The sequence below is a fragment of the Naegleria gruberi genome (assembly GCF_000004985.1).
Source record: "Naegleria gruberi genomic scaffold NAEGRscaffold_54, whole genome shotgun sequence".
In the NCBI taxonomy this organism is placed as follows: Eukaryota; Heterolobosea; class Eutetramitea; order Acrasida; family Naegleriidae; genus Naegleria; species Naegleria gruberi.
This window is the reverse complement of record NW_003163273.1, coordinates 12,080-26,526: the sequence shown is the minus strand read 5'-3', so window position 1 is coordinate 26,526 and position 14,447 is coordinate 12,080. Positions and strand designations below refer to the sequence as shown.

Genomic DNA, 14,447 nt, shown 5'->3' with positions numbered 1-14,447 from the left:
TCCCAATGATTTTTCCTTTGAATCAATGGCTAGTAGTAGTAGTGGAGGTGAAGATCATCATAACATGTTCCTTAGCCTTCAACAAATTGATGAAGATAAAACAAATCATGCATCCGACAAGACAATGAATGTCGTCAGCACATCTACTAATTCTACCAATAATAATGAACCAACTGTGATTGAGTATTCACCCATATCATGTGACGGTTGCCGAGTCAATCACAGAAGATGTGATAGAACGAAACCATCATGTCATGGTTGTAGTTTGAGAGGAATGACATGTAAATATTCAACTAATTACAAAAGAAGAGCGAAACCAGTCATTAATAATAGTATTAAACACGAAGATGTTACAATATTGGATTATTACTTTAGTGGATTTAAAATAATGGAGAGGAAGGAGTTGGAACAATTCTTGATTTCTCATTACAAATCCAATAATTCATCAAGTTATAATAAGGAAATGAATGAAATGGCTGCTTTATATTATTCAATCAAAGCTTCATGTGAATGTCAAATGGGAAATATTGAAAAATCAGAAAAATCAGCCAAACAAGCTAAGGATTATCTTTCAAAAGTGTTCGATTCTCATTCGAGTACTAGAGTAGCCATTACTTATTTGAATATGTGTTTTTATGAATGGTGGTTTGAAAGATTGGACGTTTCCAAATTCTACTTTCAAATTTTATTGTTTTACAAACAAAATTTAATTGTAGAAAATTGCACCACAACAAAACTTCTCATTTCGCTTATCCAAATATTAGAATGTGCGATATTCAATGTAGAGAAGAGTATGGATTTGTATCCACTTTCATTTGAAAGATTTCTTGAAATACTACCAGATACGTTTACTTATTTCATGGATGATTGTAAAGATGAATACAATGATTGTTATCAAATTTTGAAACATCCACATTTGATAGATTCTTCTAATTGCATGGAATTGAATACATTTGTTCAAACACTAATTTCAGAATGTAAGAATTATGAAGATGAAACTTTTGGAAAATCAGATACAATTACAATGTATTATGAAATAATCAAAAATGGAACTACTTTAGGAATATTATCAAAATATGCAACAGTAACACCAATGGTGGAGTTTACTCTTGATAGATGTGCCAAATCCATTGTTAAATTAATTAGTAATCCTAATGTGATAATTCTTCCAATAGAAATTCTAACTCATGTTTCAGTTGCCGCAGAGTATCATTACAAAAAAACTCAGCAACAACAACCTAGTGGAATAGTTTTTCCTAAAGATTCAAGAGTTTCTAACTATGTGGAAATGCTAAAGATTGAATTGAAAACTTACAAATTATTTGCATCACGATACAAGATTGTAAAACGTTATTATTATGAAGGAATTTTCAAAACCATTGATGAATATTTACTTCACCAATCTCAAAACATTTGAAAAGTTCACCATTAATCAATAATATTAAAAATGTCTAACCGCAAAACTAACGATCAATTAGAAACAATAACTCACTCATCACAAATATTATTAATTTCTTATGATGAATTGAATAGTGTGGTGGAATTTCTTCCGATTCATGAAATTCCAAATGTTTTGGTTGTTTGTAGGGAGTGGAATTTACAGTTGGATAAAAGTGAAACATTTTGGAAGATGGTATTTGAAAGATTTTTAATACAACATTTAATTAATTGTTGTAATGCTTTACAAAATGTTTACAAAATTAAAGATACTAACAGTGGAATAATTTACAATCTTGAAAAAACAAAGAATATGAAAGAGAGGATGCAAGTTGTGTATTCTTTGATAAATTCTCTACCCCAACCATCATATTCCAGTAGTGACACTCATTTCCGTCCCATTGTAATATCTAAATTATTGTCACTTGTGAAGAGAAATTTAGAATTGGAAAGAGAAGCAAAGAATTTGAGAATGAAACGAGTAGAAAACAATTTAGAAAATACCCAATTCAAGAAATTAATGAAAAATCAAGTAATTTCCTTCTATTCTGCTGCGGTTCAAAAGTTCATATCCATTGGTGATAGTTTTTATTATTATGATTTGGTGATTTATCAATTTATGCAAGTTTTATTATGTAAGAATATTGAAAGATCTCCATATATGAGACAGTACGTTCCAGAAGAAACGAATTTAATTAGAGAGTGTATTGGAAAGATTATTAGAATGAATCAATATTTGGACTATTCGAAATTGGGGAAATTATTTGAGTTAATACTTGAAGAACTCCCTAAATTGGATCAATTTATTGAATATTCGGATGACTTTATAGAAAAATTATTTACATTTTACAAATTGAAATATCCAATTTCTATTTTATCGATATTATTCAAAAAATATGAATTCTATGAGAAACACATTCCAATGATTACAACAGAAATGATTAAAAATGGAGTTGAAATAGTAGATGTGAAGGATGATTATCTATCATACTGTCTAGGTTTTAAAACCACAGGATTATTTAAGAAAACTAATTATTTTATGAAATGTTTAAATCAATTAATTGGGATGAATCAAATAATTAAGTATTATGAAAATCCATTAAAAGGATTTACCATTTCTCAAACTATTTCCCTTTACAGTACAGGTCAGAAATATCTCAGAACATTCCTTCAAGAATTTCCATTCCCAATTGAAATAGTTTCATTGGAAAATGGAAATATTAGAAATTTATTTAACTTCTTTAAGGTTGCCAGTGAAAGAAATTTCACATTTCCAATGGAACAAGTTAAGGAAGCAATCAAATGCTTGAATTGTGATAATTGTCGAGAAATTCATGAATTAGTTAGATATTTAATGGATAAATATCAATTAACAATTTATGCAATAGAAGAAGAATGTAAATTCTTTGCAAAATTAATGAATGTACTAAGGAAAGACACTGCATTAACATTTAAAGCATTTAATGTATTATTTCCAAACCAGTCAGTATTTGAAATGTCACGTATTTCTGAACATGATCAAACTTTTATTATTAATAATGTTAAAGAGTTAATTATTCAAATTGTAAATAATACTTATCCGTACGAATTTAATTTAATGGATCAATTTTTGAGTAGATTTTCACTTCCAATTATAGATGCCAAACTATTTATTATAATCTATGGAATGCTCGCTCAAAAAGAGGATGCCTTCTCATTTCGAGAATATTTAAATGTTCTCTATAAACATGCTTGGTATGATGTGCATGAAAGGATGAAAGATCATGTAAAGACATTATTGGGAAAGAATAATATTGAAAAGTTTACAGATATTTCCACACCTGAAGATTTTAACAAGTTTGGCATGTCAATTTCAAATAAGGCAAATCAATATTATTGAAATATTTCTATAGAATTCTACTTTCCATTTATTACATCCCTAGTTTAATTAACAGGATTATAAGAATATTTTCTTCTTGTACAACTAAAAATAATTAACATTACAAAAACAGCAATTGTTATCATTACAACTGTTCCAATAACAGATCCAATTACAACAGGTAATTTCCAATAAGGTGAAATATGAACTTTAAATTTAAATTCTGATTCTAAATGTTCTGAAATAAAATAAAATACAATTACTTGTTTTTTAGAATTTCCAATTTCAGAATAAATTTGAGAATCCACACAAAATTTAACTTGATCACCACCTATAATACTATCCATATAAAAAGTATCATTATTTACGGTAGGGAGGATAATATGTTTGGATAATTCTTGTTGTAAACCATAAATTTTCATTCTATTTAAGGAAACAACGCCATCAAAGGCAATACAACTGTCAGATTGTATTTCTGCTTGATAGTATCTTCCTTCTTTTTTCGTAACCTTTCCAGTTATTTGAGATTCATCTTTAATTTTAATTATATTTGTTTCCTGTCTTAATCCCAAAATAGTAATTAACGAATTATTTCTAAAAATCGAATCTCCAATACATTTTAATATTTTACCATCATTGAACGAATAAACTGGTTTAATTATTGTTTTTCCTTTCACGTATCCATTACCATAAGTAGATGCACATTTTAATGAATTTATATCAATATTATATTCTTTTCCATATATATCTTTAAAATTTGTTAAATTTCCAATATTAAAAATTAAAATTGAATTTTCAATATTTAAATTAATATCAAAATATAAATAACTATTTAATATTTTAATATTTTCAAAATTATCAATATCATGACTTAGATCATTTTTATCAATTAAATTATTTTCAATTATTTTAAATTCTCCAAATTTGTCTTGAGATGGAAATGAAAGTGTTAAAAATCTTTGATTTGGAAATTGTAATTCAAATGAAGAAGGATATGATACTTGATTCCATTCATTCAAATTTAAAATTCTTGAATTTGTATTTCCATTTACATGAATTACTATTTTAAAATTTCTATTTATAAAATTAAAAATATTTAATAAATTTAATTCCAAATCAATAGAATTAGATTTAAAATTTAAAACACCAAATTCATCATTATTTAAATAATGATTAAACGTATCATTAATATTTGCAATTGAAACATTTAATTGTCTAGTCATATCAATATTAAATAATCCATATTTAGTATTAAATGTTAAAATTAGTTTATCATTCAATTTTTCATCTTGTTTAATATTAAATTTAATACTAGTTAAAACATTTCCTCGATTTTCCAAAGATGAAAGTGAAAATTCCAAGTTTGAATTTAAAGGTTCATTAAATTTGTAATATAAATTAATTTCATCAAAATTAGTTTCCTTTTTAATATTTTTAAAAGTATATATCGATGATTTACATTCTTTTAATGATCTTTGTGGAGAACATTCACTACTATTGAATGAATAAATTATTCCGAAGTTTGCTTCAAGATTTAAATTTAATTGTTGTGTTTTTATTGGTAAGGATGACATTGGCAATACTAAAATATATTGTTGTAAAGTTAATAGTAAAATCATGGTGATGATTATTGAATAATGATAATAGAACTGTTGTTGTGTCATTTTTTTAATTTGGTTTATTTCACAATGAAAATTCTTTTTGTTCTTTTCACAGTGAGAGAGATAAAGAGTAAAACAGTTGAACAATCCAAAATCAATAGAAATGAATTGAAATGATGAAGCTTCTTCATAGCTGCAAATTGGTATGTGTAAAGAATAAAAACTCATCACTGGTAAATTTCAAGAACTGTCAAGTGTTTCATTTCCTCAAAACATTTAACTCCTTCAATGCTAATGTTATTGCTGGAAATATCAAGATTGGTCAATTGTTTCAATTCGCTAATATATTTAGCACCTTCATCACGAATATTATTGAGAGAAGCAGAAAGAATGGTTAATTGATTCAATTCTGCTATGTATTTAACTCCTTTAGCACCAATTTGATTGACAGAAATATCAAGATTGGTCAATTGTTTCAATTCGCTAATGTATTTTGCACCTTCATCACCAATATTATTACTATAAATATTAAGATTGGTCAATTGGTTCAATTCACTAATGTATTTAGCTCCTTCATCACAAATGTAATTATTATATATAGTAAGACATGTCAATTGTTTCAATTTACCAATATATTTAGCTCCTTCAATACCAATGTTATTGTAGGAAATATTAAGATCGGTCAATTGTTTCATTTCACTAATGTATTTAGCACCTTCAATATCAATATTACTGTAATAAATATTAAGACATGTCAATTGTTTCAATTTACCAATATATTTAGCTCCTTCAATACCAATATTATTGGTGGAAATATTAAGAATGGTTAATTGATTCATTTCCGTTATATGTTCAACTCCTTTAGCACAAATATTACTATTAGAAATATTAAGATTGGTCAATTGTTTCAATTCACTAAGGTATTTAGCTCCTTCATCACCAACTTTGTTGCTACAAATATTAAGATATGATAGTTGTTTCAATTTGATTATATATTTAACTCCTTCAACACCAATATTATTGAAAGCAGTATACAGATAAGTCAATTGTTTCAATGCGCTTAAATGTTTAGCTCCTTCATCGCCAATATTATTGTGATAAATACAAAGAAAGGTTAGTTGTTTCAAATTACCAATATGTTCAACTCCTTCAGCACCAATATTATTGTAAGAAATATCAAGATTGGTCAATTGTTTCAATTCACTGATGTATTTTGCTCCTTCAACACCAATTTTGTTGCTAGAAATATAAAGATGAGTTAATTGTTTCAATTCACTAATATATTTAGCTTCTTCAACACCAATATTATTGTTACAACTAATTAGTTTTGTTAGTGATTTCATCAAGATCAGTTTTTTGTAAGTATCATCATTAAAAGTGGTATTAATCTCTAGAGTTGCAATATTTTGTAAAAATTGGCCATCCATTCCAACTCTTCTTCCACATTCCAATGAAAGATGACGACATGATGATAAAACAACATTCAACCACTGCTTGGACACCAATGCACAATTCATTACAATAAATTTAAAATCATTAAAAAAAGACAAAATTTCATAAATTGTATCATCATTAAAATCTTGTTTCTTCCTTGTTTCCGATAAATTAAGTTGTGGTGAGTGTTTTTCCATTTTTTTGACTATTACCAACGACTTTCTAGTTTGCAGAAAATCAAAAGATCAATTAAATAATTAATGTTTTTTATCGTATTCAGTTTCTAAACCTCGTATTGTTTTTTCTTTAATTTTAGAAACGAGTATTTTTCTCATAAATCTTTCCAAATCAAAATCAACATCCAATAATTTTGATAAAGTTTGAACAATACCATCATATTTCAATTTGAATAAATTCTTTTTAAAAATTCTAATAAAGGCCATACTAACGCTATGAATAACCTTATTTCCTTCAGATAAATATAAATCCCATATTAATACAGCAATATCAAAATGAATTTGAGTTAACATATTTAACATATACCATCTTGTACAAAATGAATTAAATCCAATTCCATCTTCATTTTCAAATGCTTTCATGAATTTTTTCATTTTTTTAGATAAAATATTTGTTAAAACAAATGTTGCCTTATAAACACCTGGTAATCCTGCAAAATACATTTCTTGCATATTGTAATTTTGACCTTCCATAATTGAACAAAATACCCAAAATGCATCTTCTTCATTTAAATACATTAATAACATTGCTGCTATTGATGACATTCCTTGTGTATATCCTAATTTAACATTATAATTACAATATGCTCTTAATATATTAAATAATATAACTTGATATTTTCCATATCTGTGAGCAAACAAACGATGTTCACGAAATTCTCTCTTAATATCAACATCAATTTGTTTTGAATCTTTCATTGTCAATGGTCTTTGCTTAAGATCTGAATAGAGTTTTGAATTTTGTTTTTTTAAAATGTGAGCACGTGTTAAATAGAACCATGCTTCACCACGTACTTCATTTGGAATACCCTTTCTCACTCTCTCTTTAAATTTCTTTGGTAAATATAAATCATCTCCCTTTTCATGATGTTCTCTAATTTCTTTTAACATTTCTTTCCATTTCTTTAAACGTGATTCTTCTTTAATTCTTCTTTTATGCAATTCGTTATAGAGTGTTGGCTGTTTTACAATATCTATTGATACATATTCGGTTATTTTACCATGGTTTGTTGAAATTGTCCATTTGTTTTGTAAATTTGTAACTGGAAATCCAAATCTATCAAATGTTTTGCCTTCTAACGTTTTATCTTCTGTAACAATTCTTTCAATTTTATCATCGTACATTATACAGACATCACCTCCATGTTCACATATTGAATGTGAAATTGCTTCTCTTTCATAAATTGCAGCTAATTGTAATGCTGTATTTCCATTTGCATCCGTTAATTCAAATGCTTTACTACCATTTTGTAAGAGTAAATGGGCTACATTGGCAAAATTCTTTAAAACAGAAATATGAAGAGGTGTTTCTTTCCTCTTATTATATTGATCAATATTCAAAAACTCAAGATCAACATTTTGTCTATCATTATTTTGATTAATCATTCTTTTACATTTACATAATAAACTTGATGTACCTATATGATCTCCATTAATAGCTGCATGAAGTGCTGTATTACCACTTTCCGGTTCAATACTATTTAATGTTAATATTTCTTCCTTGACTATTAACTTGGCAAAAACTCCTCTAGAAAGGAACTTTTGATAGGCTTTTTTATAAACTTCATCAGACAATTCAGTATTGTTATTATCATCAACATTAACATTGCTGTTGCTGCCATTACTAGTAGTAGTAGTAGATGTTATATTAATATTATTATTATTATTAACAATAGTAATACTACTTGTACTACTATTATTACTCGAATTATTATCTAAAAGTTGAGATAACTGGCTAAAGTGAATTAATTTCTTAAAGAGGTCCAATTCCTTTCCTTCCTTTGCATAATTATAAATTTCCATATAAATTGGTAAATCTGTTATTAATATTACTCCATCATGAGTAGTATTATTTAATGTTATTGTTGTATTTGTATTACTATTATTATTATTATTGGTTGCAATATCATTGTGATGATGATTAATAATATTTACTTCTTGATGATCATCATCAGATACTAAATTCAAAGTCTCCGAAACCATAATATCTGAAAGTGGCGTTAAATGAATAGGTTCTATAAAATCAAGTGTATGATGATGATGATGATCTATTGAATAGAGTGGTTTAGTTTCACTATCGTTCTTCTTTGGTGATAGCAAAAGTAGTGGAGACGTTGGAGGTGTTTTTTTGATGGGTGACGTTGAAGCTTCGCTATTAGACAGGTCTTTTGGTGAAGGTGTTTCAATGATTAACGGTTGATTCACCAATGTTTCATAACGATCATTGTGAACGGTTTCTGTTGGTTGACGTAACTTGAATACTAATTCATCATCATCAAACAATTTCATAGTTGAAACATCATCCATAAAGGAAAAGTCATCAATTTTGTCAAGATTTTTAGAATGATAATTAGATGAACTATTATTGCTAGTAAATGTTTGTCTAATAGTATGAGAAGGTGATGCTGGTAACAATATGGAATGATGATGTCTAGGTGATACTAAATAAAAGGCTTGATTAGAAGTTGATGATATGGAGGTGGTAAACGGAGAAGGTAAATGATTTAAGAGGTTTCTTTCGGAGTTGTTTCTTGAGGTCGTTGGTTGAGGGTTTATGTTTCTAGGTGAGGATGGAGGTTGGTGAATAAATGTTTGAGCTTTTGGGCGAGGTATTCTACTTCCTTTGAAAATTGAATCATCATTGTTGGTTTTAGGTTCAAATCTAAGTTTCTTATTGACCAGTGGTGATGAATCTATGAAGGTTTTGGAAGGCTTAGGAATTTTAGACGGCTTTCCACTACCCATTGCATCATACTCTCTCTGTTGCTGATTGAGGCTATTAATCGGAGCTTGATTTTTGTTTGATTTTGTATTAGGATTGGTGATACTCTCCTTGATGTTTGTTGTTGGTTTTTGAGGTGTAGAGGGAGGTGATTTAAATTTAGGAATAGTAAGGATTGGAAGATTTGGTTTTGTACCAGTTGTTGTTGTTGTTGGTTTCTGTTGTTGCAACAACTTTTTGTCAGTGTCTTTTTTCTTTATCGATGAAGTAGATGTTGACGATGAAGGTTTGTTAGAATTACCTGGAACCTTTCTAGTATTATTCATGCTTTATAAAACTATTATTAAGGAGACAACTCTAGTGAGCAGGAGGTTGTGGTGAATTTAGAATCAAATCTTTTTTTTACAGTGATGCTTAGTGATTAATCATAACGGTCATAAACAATTCTTTAATCATAACGTCTATAAGACATGGAAATGAACATTTTGATGTTATTTTAATTTCACAAATAAGGAAGACGAGAACGGATTTTTAAGTTGGTGGGCATTTATTTAAAAATTCATTTGAGATTGAATATGTTGATTAGTCTTAAAATCTAAATACAGTGTAAACAGCACATGTAATGATTCAATTAAGTGACCATCGTAAACTGGAATATCAAGTAAACTACAAATAATTTTTACATATTCTTCCAAATCAACATCCAAATCTGCTCCTGGTAAATCTGTTTTTGCTAACTCTTCTTCGAATGCATCAGGCCAAGCTTGAATAAGTTGAGTAAAATCAACATTGACCTTTGAATAAGTTACAGTTGGTGGTGGTTTCTTCTTGTGAAGCTCCCTAATATCATTAATCCATTTAAGAATTAATTTATCATTTCCAGATTCTACACTCTTAATAATTGTTTCTGGCTTCTTTGCAGCAACAATTCCAGATGAGAGATTGGAAGATTCTGCGGCCGTACTGGAGGTTCTATCTCCCTTCATTTGATATGTTAAGTCTAAAGTTACAACTGTTGGATCTGATTGAGATGGATTTGGTTCATCAATAACCTTCAAACCAAGGTCATCCAATTCATCTTCTTTAAGATCTGGTCTTTTAAGTTTAATGAATGGATCCAGCTCACCCACTGCAGCCATATAATCTGGAATAAATGGTTTTAACTTGGTATCCAATTCAATCTCATGAGGTTTGTATCTATTAATGTAGGTAAATAATTCTTTCAATTCATTAGAGATGTTCATCTTACTAAGAAGCATGTTTGATTCATTGGCATTGTATGCTGGATGTTGAACTGGTCTGGCTCCTGGTCTCATTGCATAGTCATCCTCAGAAGCTTCAGAGTGTTCTTCCTCCGATTCTTCCTCTCCTTCACCTTCGCCTTCTTCTTTCCTCCGATTCTTCTGCTTTTGTTATTTGAACTCTATCTCTTGGTGTATGTTCTGGACTAGGTATAGAATGAACCTCGTCATCATTTGCTATGTACACTTCATCATAATGTTGATTTGAAACAACTTTTCCTTGAGATGAAGAAGGTTTAGAAGGTGGTTTTGATGCAGAATTTCCTCTAACACCAGCACCGCTTCCTCCTCTATTTTCATATCTATTTGAAAGAACAGCACCCTTTGGAGCGTTATTATTATTATTTCCTATGCTAGTGAATTTTCCTGTTGAATTAAGATTTTCTTCTTCATCTGCAGAACCTTCTTCACTTTCCTCTTCAGAGTGTAGACCGAAATCATCATCTTCTCTTCGTTGAGATTGACCTCTTTGAGGCATTCTCTGATCAATGGTTTCTTCCTCTTCTTGTTCTTCTTCATCAGTTTCGTACTCAGTACTTTCACCGTCACTTCCATCGTCCATGCTTGTGTTCATTTTTTTGTAGTTTGTTTTGTAGCATATTGGCGGTTGATGGTAGTTTGGCGCTAAACAACAAGTTCTACTTTGTTTTCATTAACAAGCATACAAAAGTGTTGAACACAAGTAATTCATATCTATATCAAAGATATGAATCAATAAATTTCAAATTCACTTTCATTTTCTCGAAAAAATCCATGACAATAATTATCAAACCATACTCATTGAAAAATAAATATTTAATCATCAAATAATATTTTTTTTAATAAATATTAATTAAAAATGCCACACACTGCCGCTGCTTTTAGACCAGTCTTCTCTACCGCTATCAAACTCAGTATTTTAGGAGTTGTTGGAGGTATCACTGTTGCTTCAATCTTGAACCAAAATGCTATTAGTACTTTGATTGATAACAACATGATGAGAACCAAGGATCTTATTGAATCTAGAAGAATCCGTGTTTATGAGGAAGAAGAAAGAATGAAGCAAAGAAAATTGGAATGGCAATTATTGTCTTACAGTTCTTATGGTAATTGGACAAGAACTAGAAGTCAAGTTAAATTCTTGCAAGATAAGCTTGAACATAAGGAAAGAAATGTTTGGGACGATATGATTCAAGGATTGGACGAAAAGAAATCATCGTAATTTTATTAACAACAACAACAATACATAATATTAACAACAACATCTTTAATTGTAAAAACATAAATTTATTGTTGCGGGCATTGTACATCTCCATCTCTGGGTGGTCTCTCGCTTTTCATTGAAGCAAGTTCCATTTCTTTTGCTCTTTCTTTCTTCAGTATCAAGTCTGGTTTTACATACTTTAAATTCGGAAAGAGTTTACATGTGGTTATTAATAATATGATGTTATTAATTTTGTAATGATGACGAGAGTAGACTTACCGAAATGATGAGGGTATTATTCTCCAATTTAAATGACAAACTTTCATCATTTAATTTAGTTTTTGGTGATTCTTTCATATCTGGTATCGAGAATCGTTTATAATACTTCTTATTAGTTGTACTAATGACAATTTCTTGTTTTTCATGGTCGATATTGACCTTATATACATTAGGTTCATAGAAACAGTTTCTAACTCTCCATTGGAATAATGTGGATGTATCCTTTCTCATAAAAATTGGCTAATTCAAATAGATTAAGGAATATATTCTATAATCAAAATTCCTCAAACTTACATTGACTGTTGATGGAGCAATCAAATCATGAATTGGATTGAAGGATTTAACCTCACCTCCAATTTCAATTGTCCAAGTTCCTTCTCCTAATATTGAAACAGTTCTCCTCTTTCTCAATAATAATTGATTAGTTTGCAAATCAAATTCCTCAACCATTTCCACTCCATTTTCATAGGTTGTATGAAATTTTCTTCTACCATCAGCAACAACACTAGTTGTATATGGATACTTGGTAGTTGAAGGTTCCGATGAAGATGATGTTGTATTCTGATCATCGCCCGTCTTCTTTGATAATAATTCCGATAACATTGTTTTGTGAGGTTAATAAGGCTGTAGACCTATTTTTTTAATTTTAGATTTCAATAACAACAAACTCGCCATACAACACACAAATTTTGTAGTGTTAGCAATGAATTTGATAAGAACAATATATTTTGTAGTCGTTAGTATTTGATACATTAGAAATACAATCAAAGATAACATGGTTTTATCACCATTCAATAAAGTGAATTAATATTAAATAATATAAATAATATAATTCACTCACAAATTCCTTGTAAGCACTCATAAAAGTCAATAATTATTCACTGATATGAAAGAGTTGTAAAAATGGAAAATATTTACGTACTACAAATAAATAATTCATTGATTTCGATCAAAAAGAATTATTAAAAATTAAATAAATTAAATAAATTTATTAATATTTTAAATTAAAATCATCTAGATTTGAATTAATATTCTTTTCATCATAATAAAATTTTACAATATTTTTTAAAATATTATTTGGTTTTTTAATTTTAATAAAACCATTTATAGTATTATTATTTTGATTTAAAATTTGATATTGATTTAAATTATTACTTGTTTTTAAAAATTCCAACCAATTTGGATATTTTAAAACATTCCATCCTTTTATAGATTCAATATTTCCATTTAAAATATTTAAATTATAAATAAAAATTCCAGCATTGGCACTAATAGTTATATTTGGTAATAATTCATCATTTAAATATAAAATAATTTCTTTTAAACCCATTAATCTACATTGTCCTGTTATATAAAATTGATCAATTTCAAAGCCTTGGCTTTCTCCATCATATAATAACCAAGAAAGGCAAAAATCAATTGGAAAATTATTTAAAAATTTAAAATTATTTTTATAATTATTTAAACAATAATTTGAACATTTTAATGAAAATTGTTTAAATTTTTTAATTTCATTACAATTTCCATTTAAATATCTTCCTAATTCAGGTGATTGTGATATTAAATACTTAAATATTTTATCAATTTGTTTAAATCTATTTAAAATTAATTGATAAATATACCAATGTAATGGTAAATTTACTATATAAATACATTTACATATAATATTATCAATTGTATTATTAAAATAAATACTTTCATTAAATACTTCCTTATTTAGATATTTTAATTTATTTTCATAAAATATTTTTGAATATTCAAATTCTAATTCATTTAATAAAATGTAACAATTCTTATTTAGAAATTGTATTTTACTTTCTATTATTTCTAACATGTTTAAATAATCTAATATATTTAACATAATTTCAATTGGTAATTCATTAAATGTTGGTTTTGAATATAATTTTAATTTAGGTTTGGGAATTTCTATTAATTCTCCATTTGTAATTTTAATATAATTGGAAATATAACCATTATTAAAAGTAGTAGTGGATGAGGAGGAATTTGATGAGTAGTTTAAAGATGATGATGCTGATGGAAAATTAATATCAGAGTTAATTTGATCATCTAAATCATGATCGTGATGAGGAAGATTAGAATTAATTTGAAACATTTTGATGATGAGAATTTTAAGATCGGAATAATGATTATTTTTTTTTAAAAGAGAATTTTTTATTAATAGAAAAAGTTACTTCAAGTTGACTGAGGATGAACTGATATTGTAATGAAAACACGTATTTCAAAGTTTTGAATTAATTGGTGGATTTAATAAGGAGAAATTGGGAGAGCAAGTGTGAATACTTATTACACTGGAATACTTGTTAATCTATTGAATCAATAGAAATGATATTAGACTAATATTTTTAACCAATAAAAGGATGGAATAATTGATCATC

At 27.7% G+C, this 14,447-nt stretch overlaps 7 protein-coding genes across 7 annotated transcripts; 3 read left to right on the top strand and 4 right to left on the bottom strand.

Moving 5' to 3' along the window:
• Positions 1 to 25: 25 nt before the first annotated feature.
• NAEGRDRAFT_52256 (uncharacterized protein) lies at positions 26 to 1,417 on the top strand (the record flags this gene model as incomplete). The annotated part of the gene is made up of 1 exon (XM_002672319.1): positions 26 to 1,417. The coding sequence occupies one exon, from the start codon at positions 26 to 28 to the stop codon at positions 1,415 to 1,417; it is 1,392 nt and encodes a 463-aa protein (XP_002672365.1).
• A 333-nt stretch (positions 1,418 to 1,750) lies between these two features.
• On the top strand, positions 1,751 to 3,316 carry NAEGRDRAFT_72522 (uncharacterized protein; the record flags this gene model as incomplete). The annotated part of the gene is made up of 1 exon (XM_002672318.1): positions 1,751 to 3,316. The coding sequence occupies one exon, from the start codon at positions 1,751 to 1,753 to the stop codon at positions 3,314 to 3,316; it is 1,566 nt and encodes a 521-aa protein (XP_002672364.1).
• Positions 3,317 to 5,123: 1,807 nt separating this feature from the next.
• On the bottom strand, positions 5,124 to 6,239 carry NAEGRDRAFT_72521 (uncharacterized protein; the record flags this gene model as incomplete). Its single annotated transcript, XM_002672257.1, has 1 exon — positions 5,124 to 6,239. One exon carries the CDS (start codon positions 6,237 to 6,239, stop codon positions 5,124 to 5,126), a length of 1,116 nt encoding a protein of 371 aa, XP_002672303.1.
• Positions 6,240 to 6,587: 348 nt separating this feature from the next.
• NAEGRDRAFT_72520 (rabGTPase-activating protein) lies at positions 6,588 to 9,614 on the bottom strand (the record flags this gene model as incomplete). Its single annotated transcript, XM_002672256.1, has 1 exon — positions 6,588 to 9,614. One exon carries the CDS (start codon positions 9,612 to 9,614, stop codon positions 6,588 to 6,590), a length of 3,027 nt encoding a protein of 1,008 aa, XP_002672302.1.
• Positions 9,615 to 9,839: 225 nt separating this feature from the next.
• On the bottom strand, positions 9,840 to 11,163 carry NAEGRDRAFT_81229 (uncharacterized protein; the record flags this gene model as incomplete). The annotated part of the gene is made up of 2 exons (XM_002672255.1): positions 9,840 to 10,688; positions 10,711 to 11,163. 2 exons carry the CDS (start codon positions 11,161 to 11,163, stop codon positions 9,840 to 9,842), a joined length of 1,302 nt encoding a protein of 433 aa, XP_002672301.1.
• A 264-nt stretch (positions 11,164 to 11,427) lies between these two features.
• Positions 11,428 to 11,790, top strand: NAEGRDRAFT_72518 (uncharacterized protein; the record flags this gene model as incomplete). The annotated part of the gene is made up of 1 exon (XM_002672317.1): positions 11,428 to 11,790. One exon carries the CDS (start codon positions 11,428 to 11,430, stop codon positions 11,788 to 11,790), a length of 363 nt encoding a protein of 120 aa, XP_002672363.1.
• A 65-nt stretch (positions 11,791 to 11,855) lies between these two features.
• NAEGRDRAFT_72517 (uncharacterized protein) lies at positions 11,856 to 12,654 on the bottom strand (the record flags this gene model as incomplete). Its single annotated transcript, XM_002672254.1, has 3 exons — positions 11,856 to 11,969; positions 12,052 to 12,291; positions 12,346 to 12,654. 3 exons carry the CDS (start codon positions 12,652 to 12,654, stop codon positions 11,856 to 11,858), a joined length of 663 nt encoding a protein of 220 aa, XP_002672300.1.
• Positions 12,655 to 14,447: the final 1,793 nt, after the last annotated feature.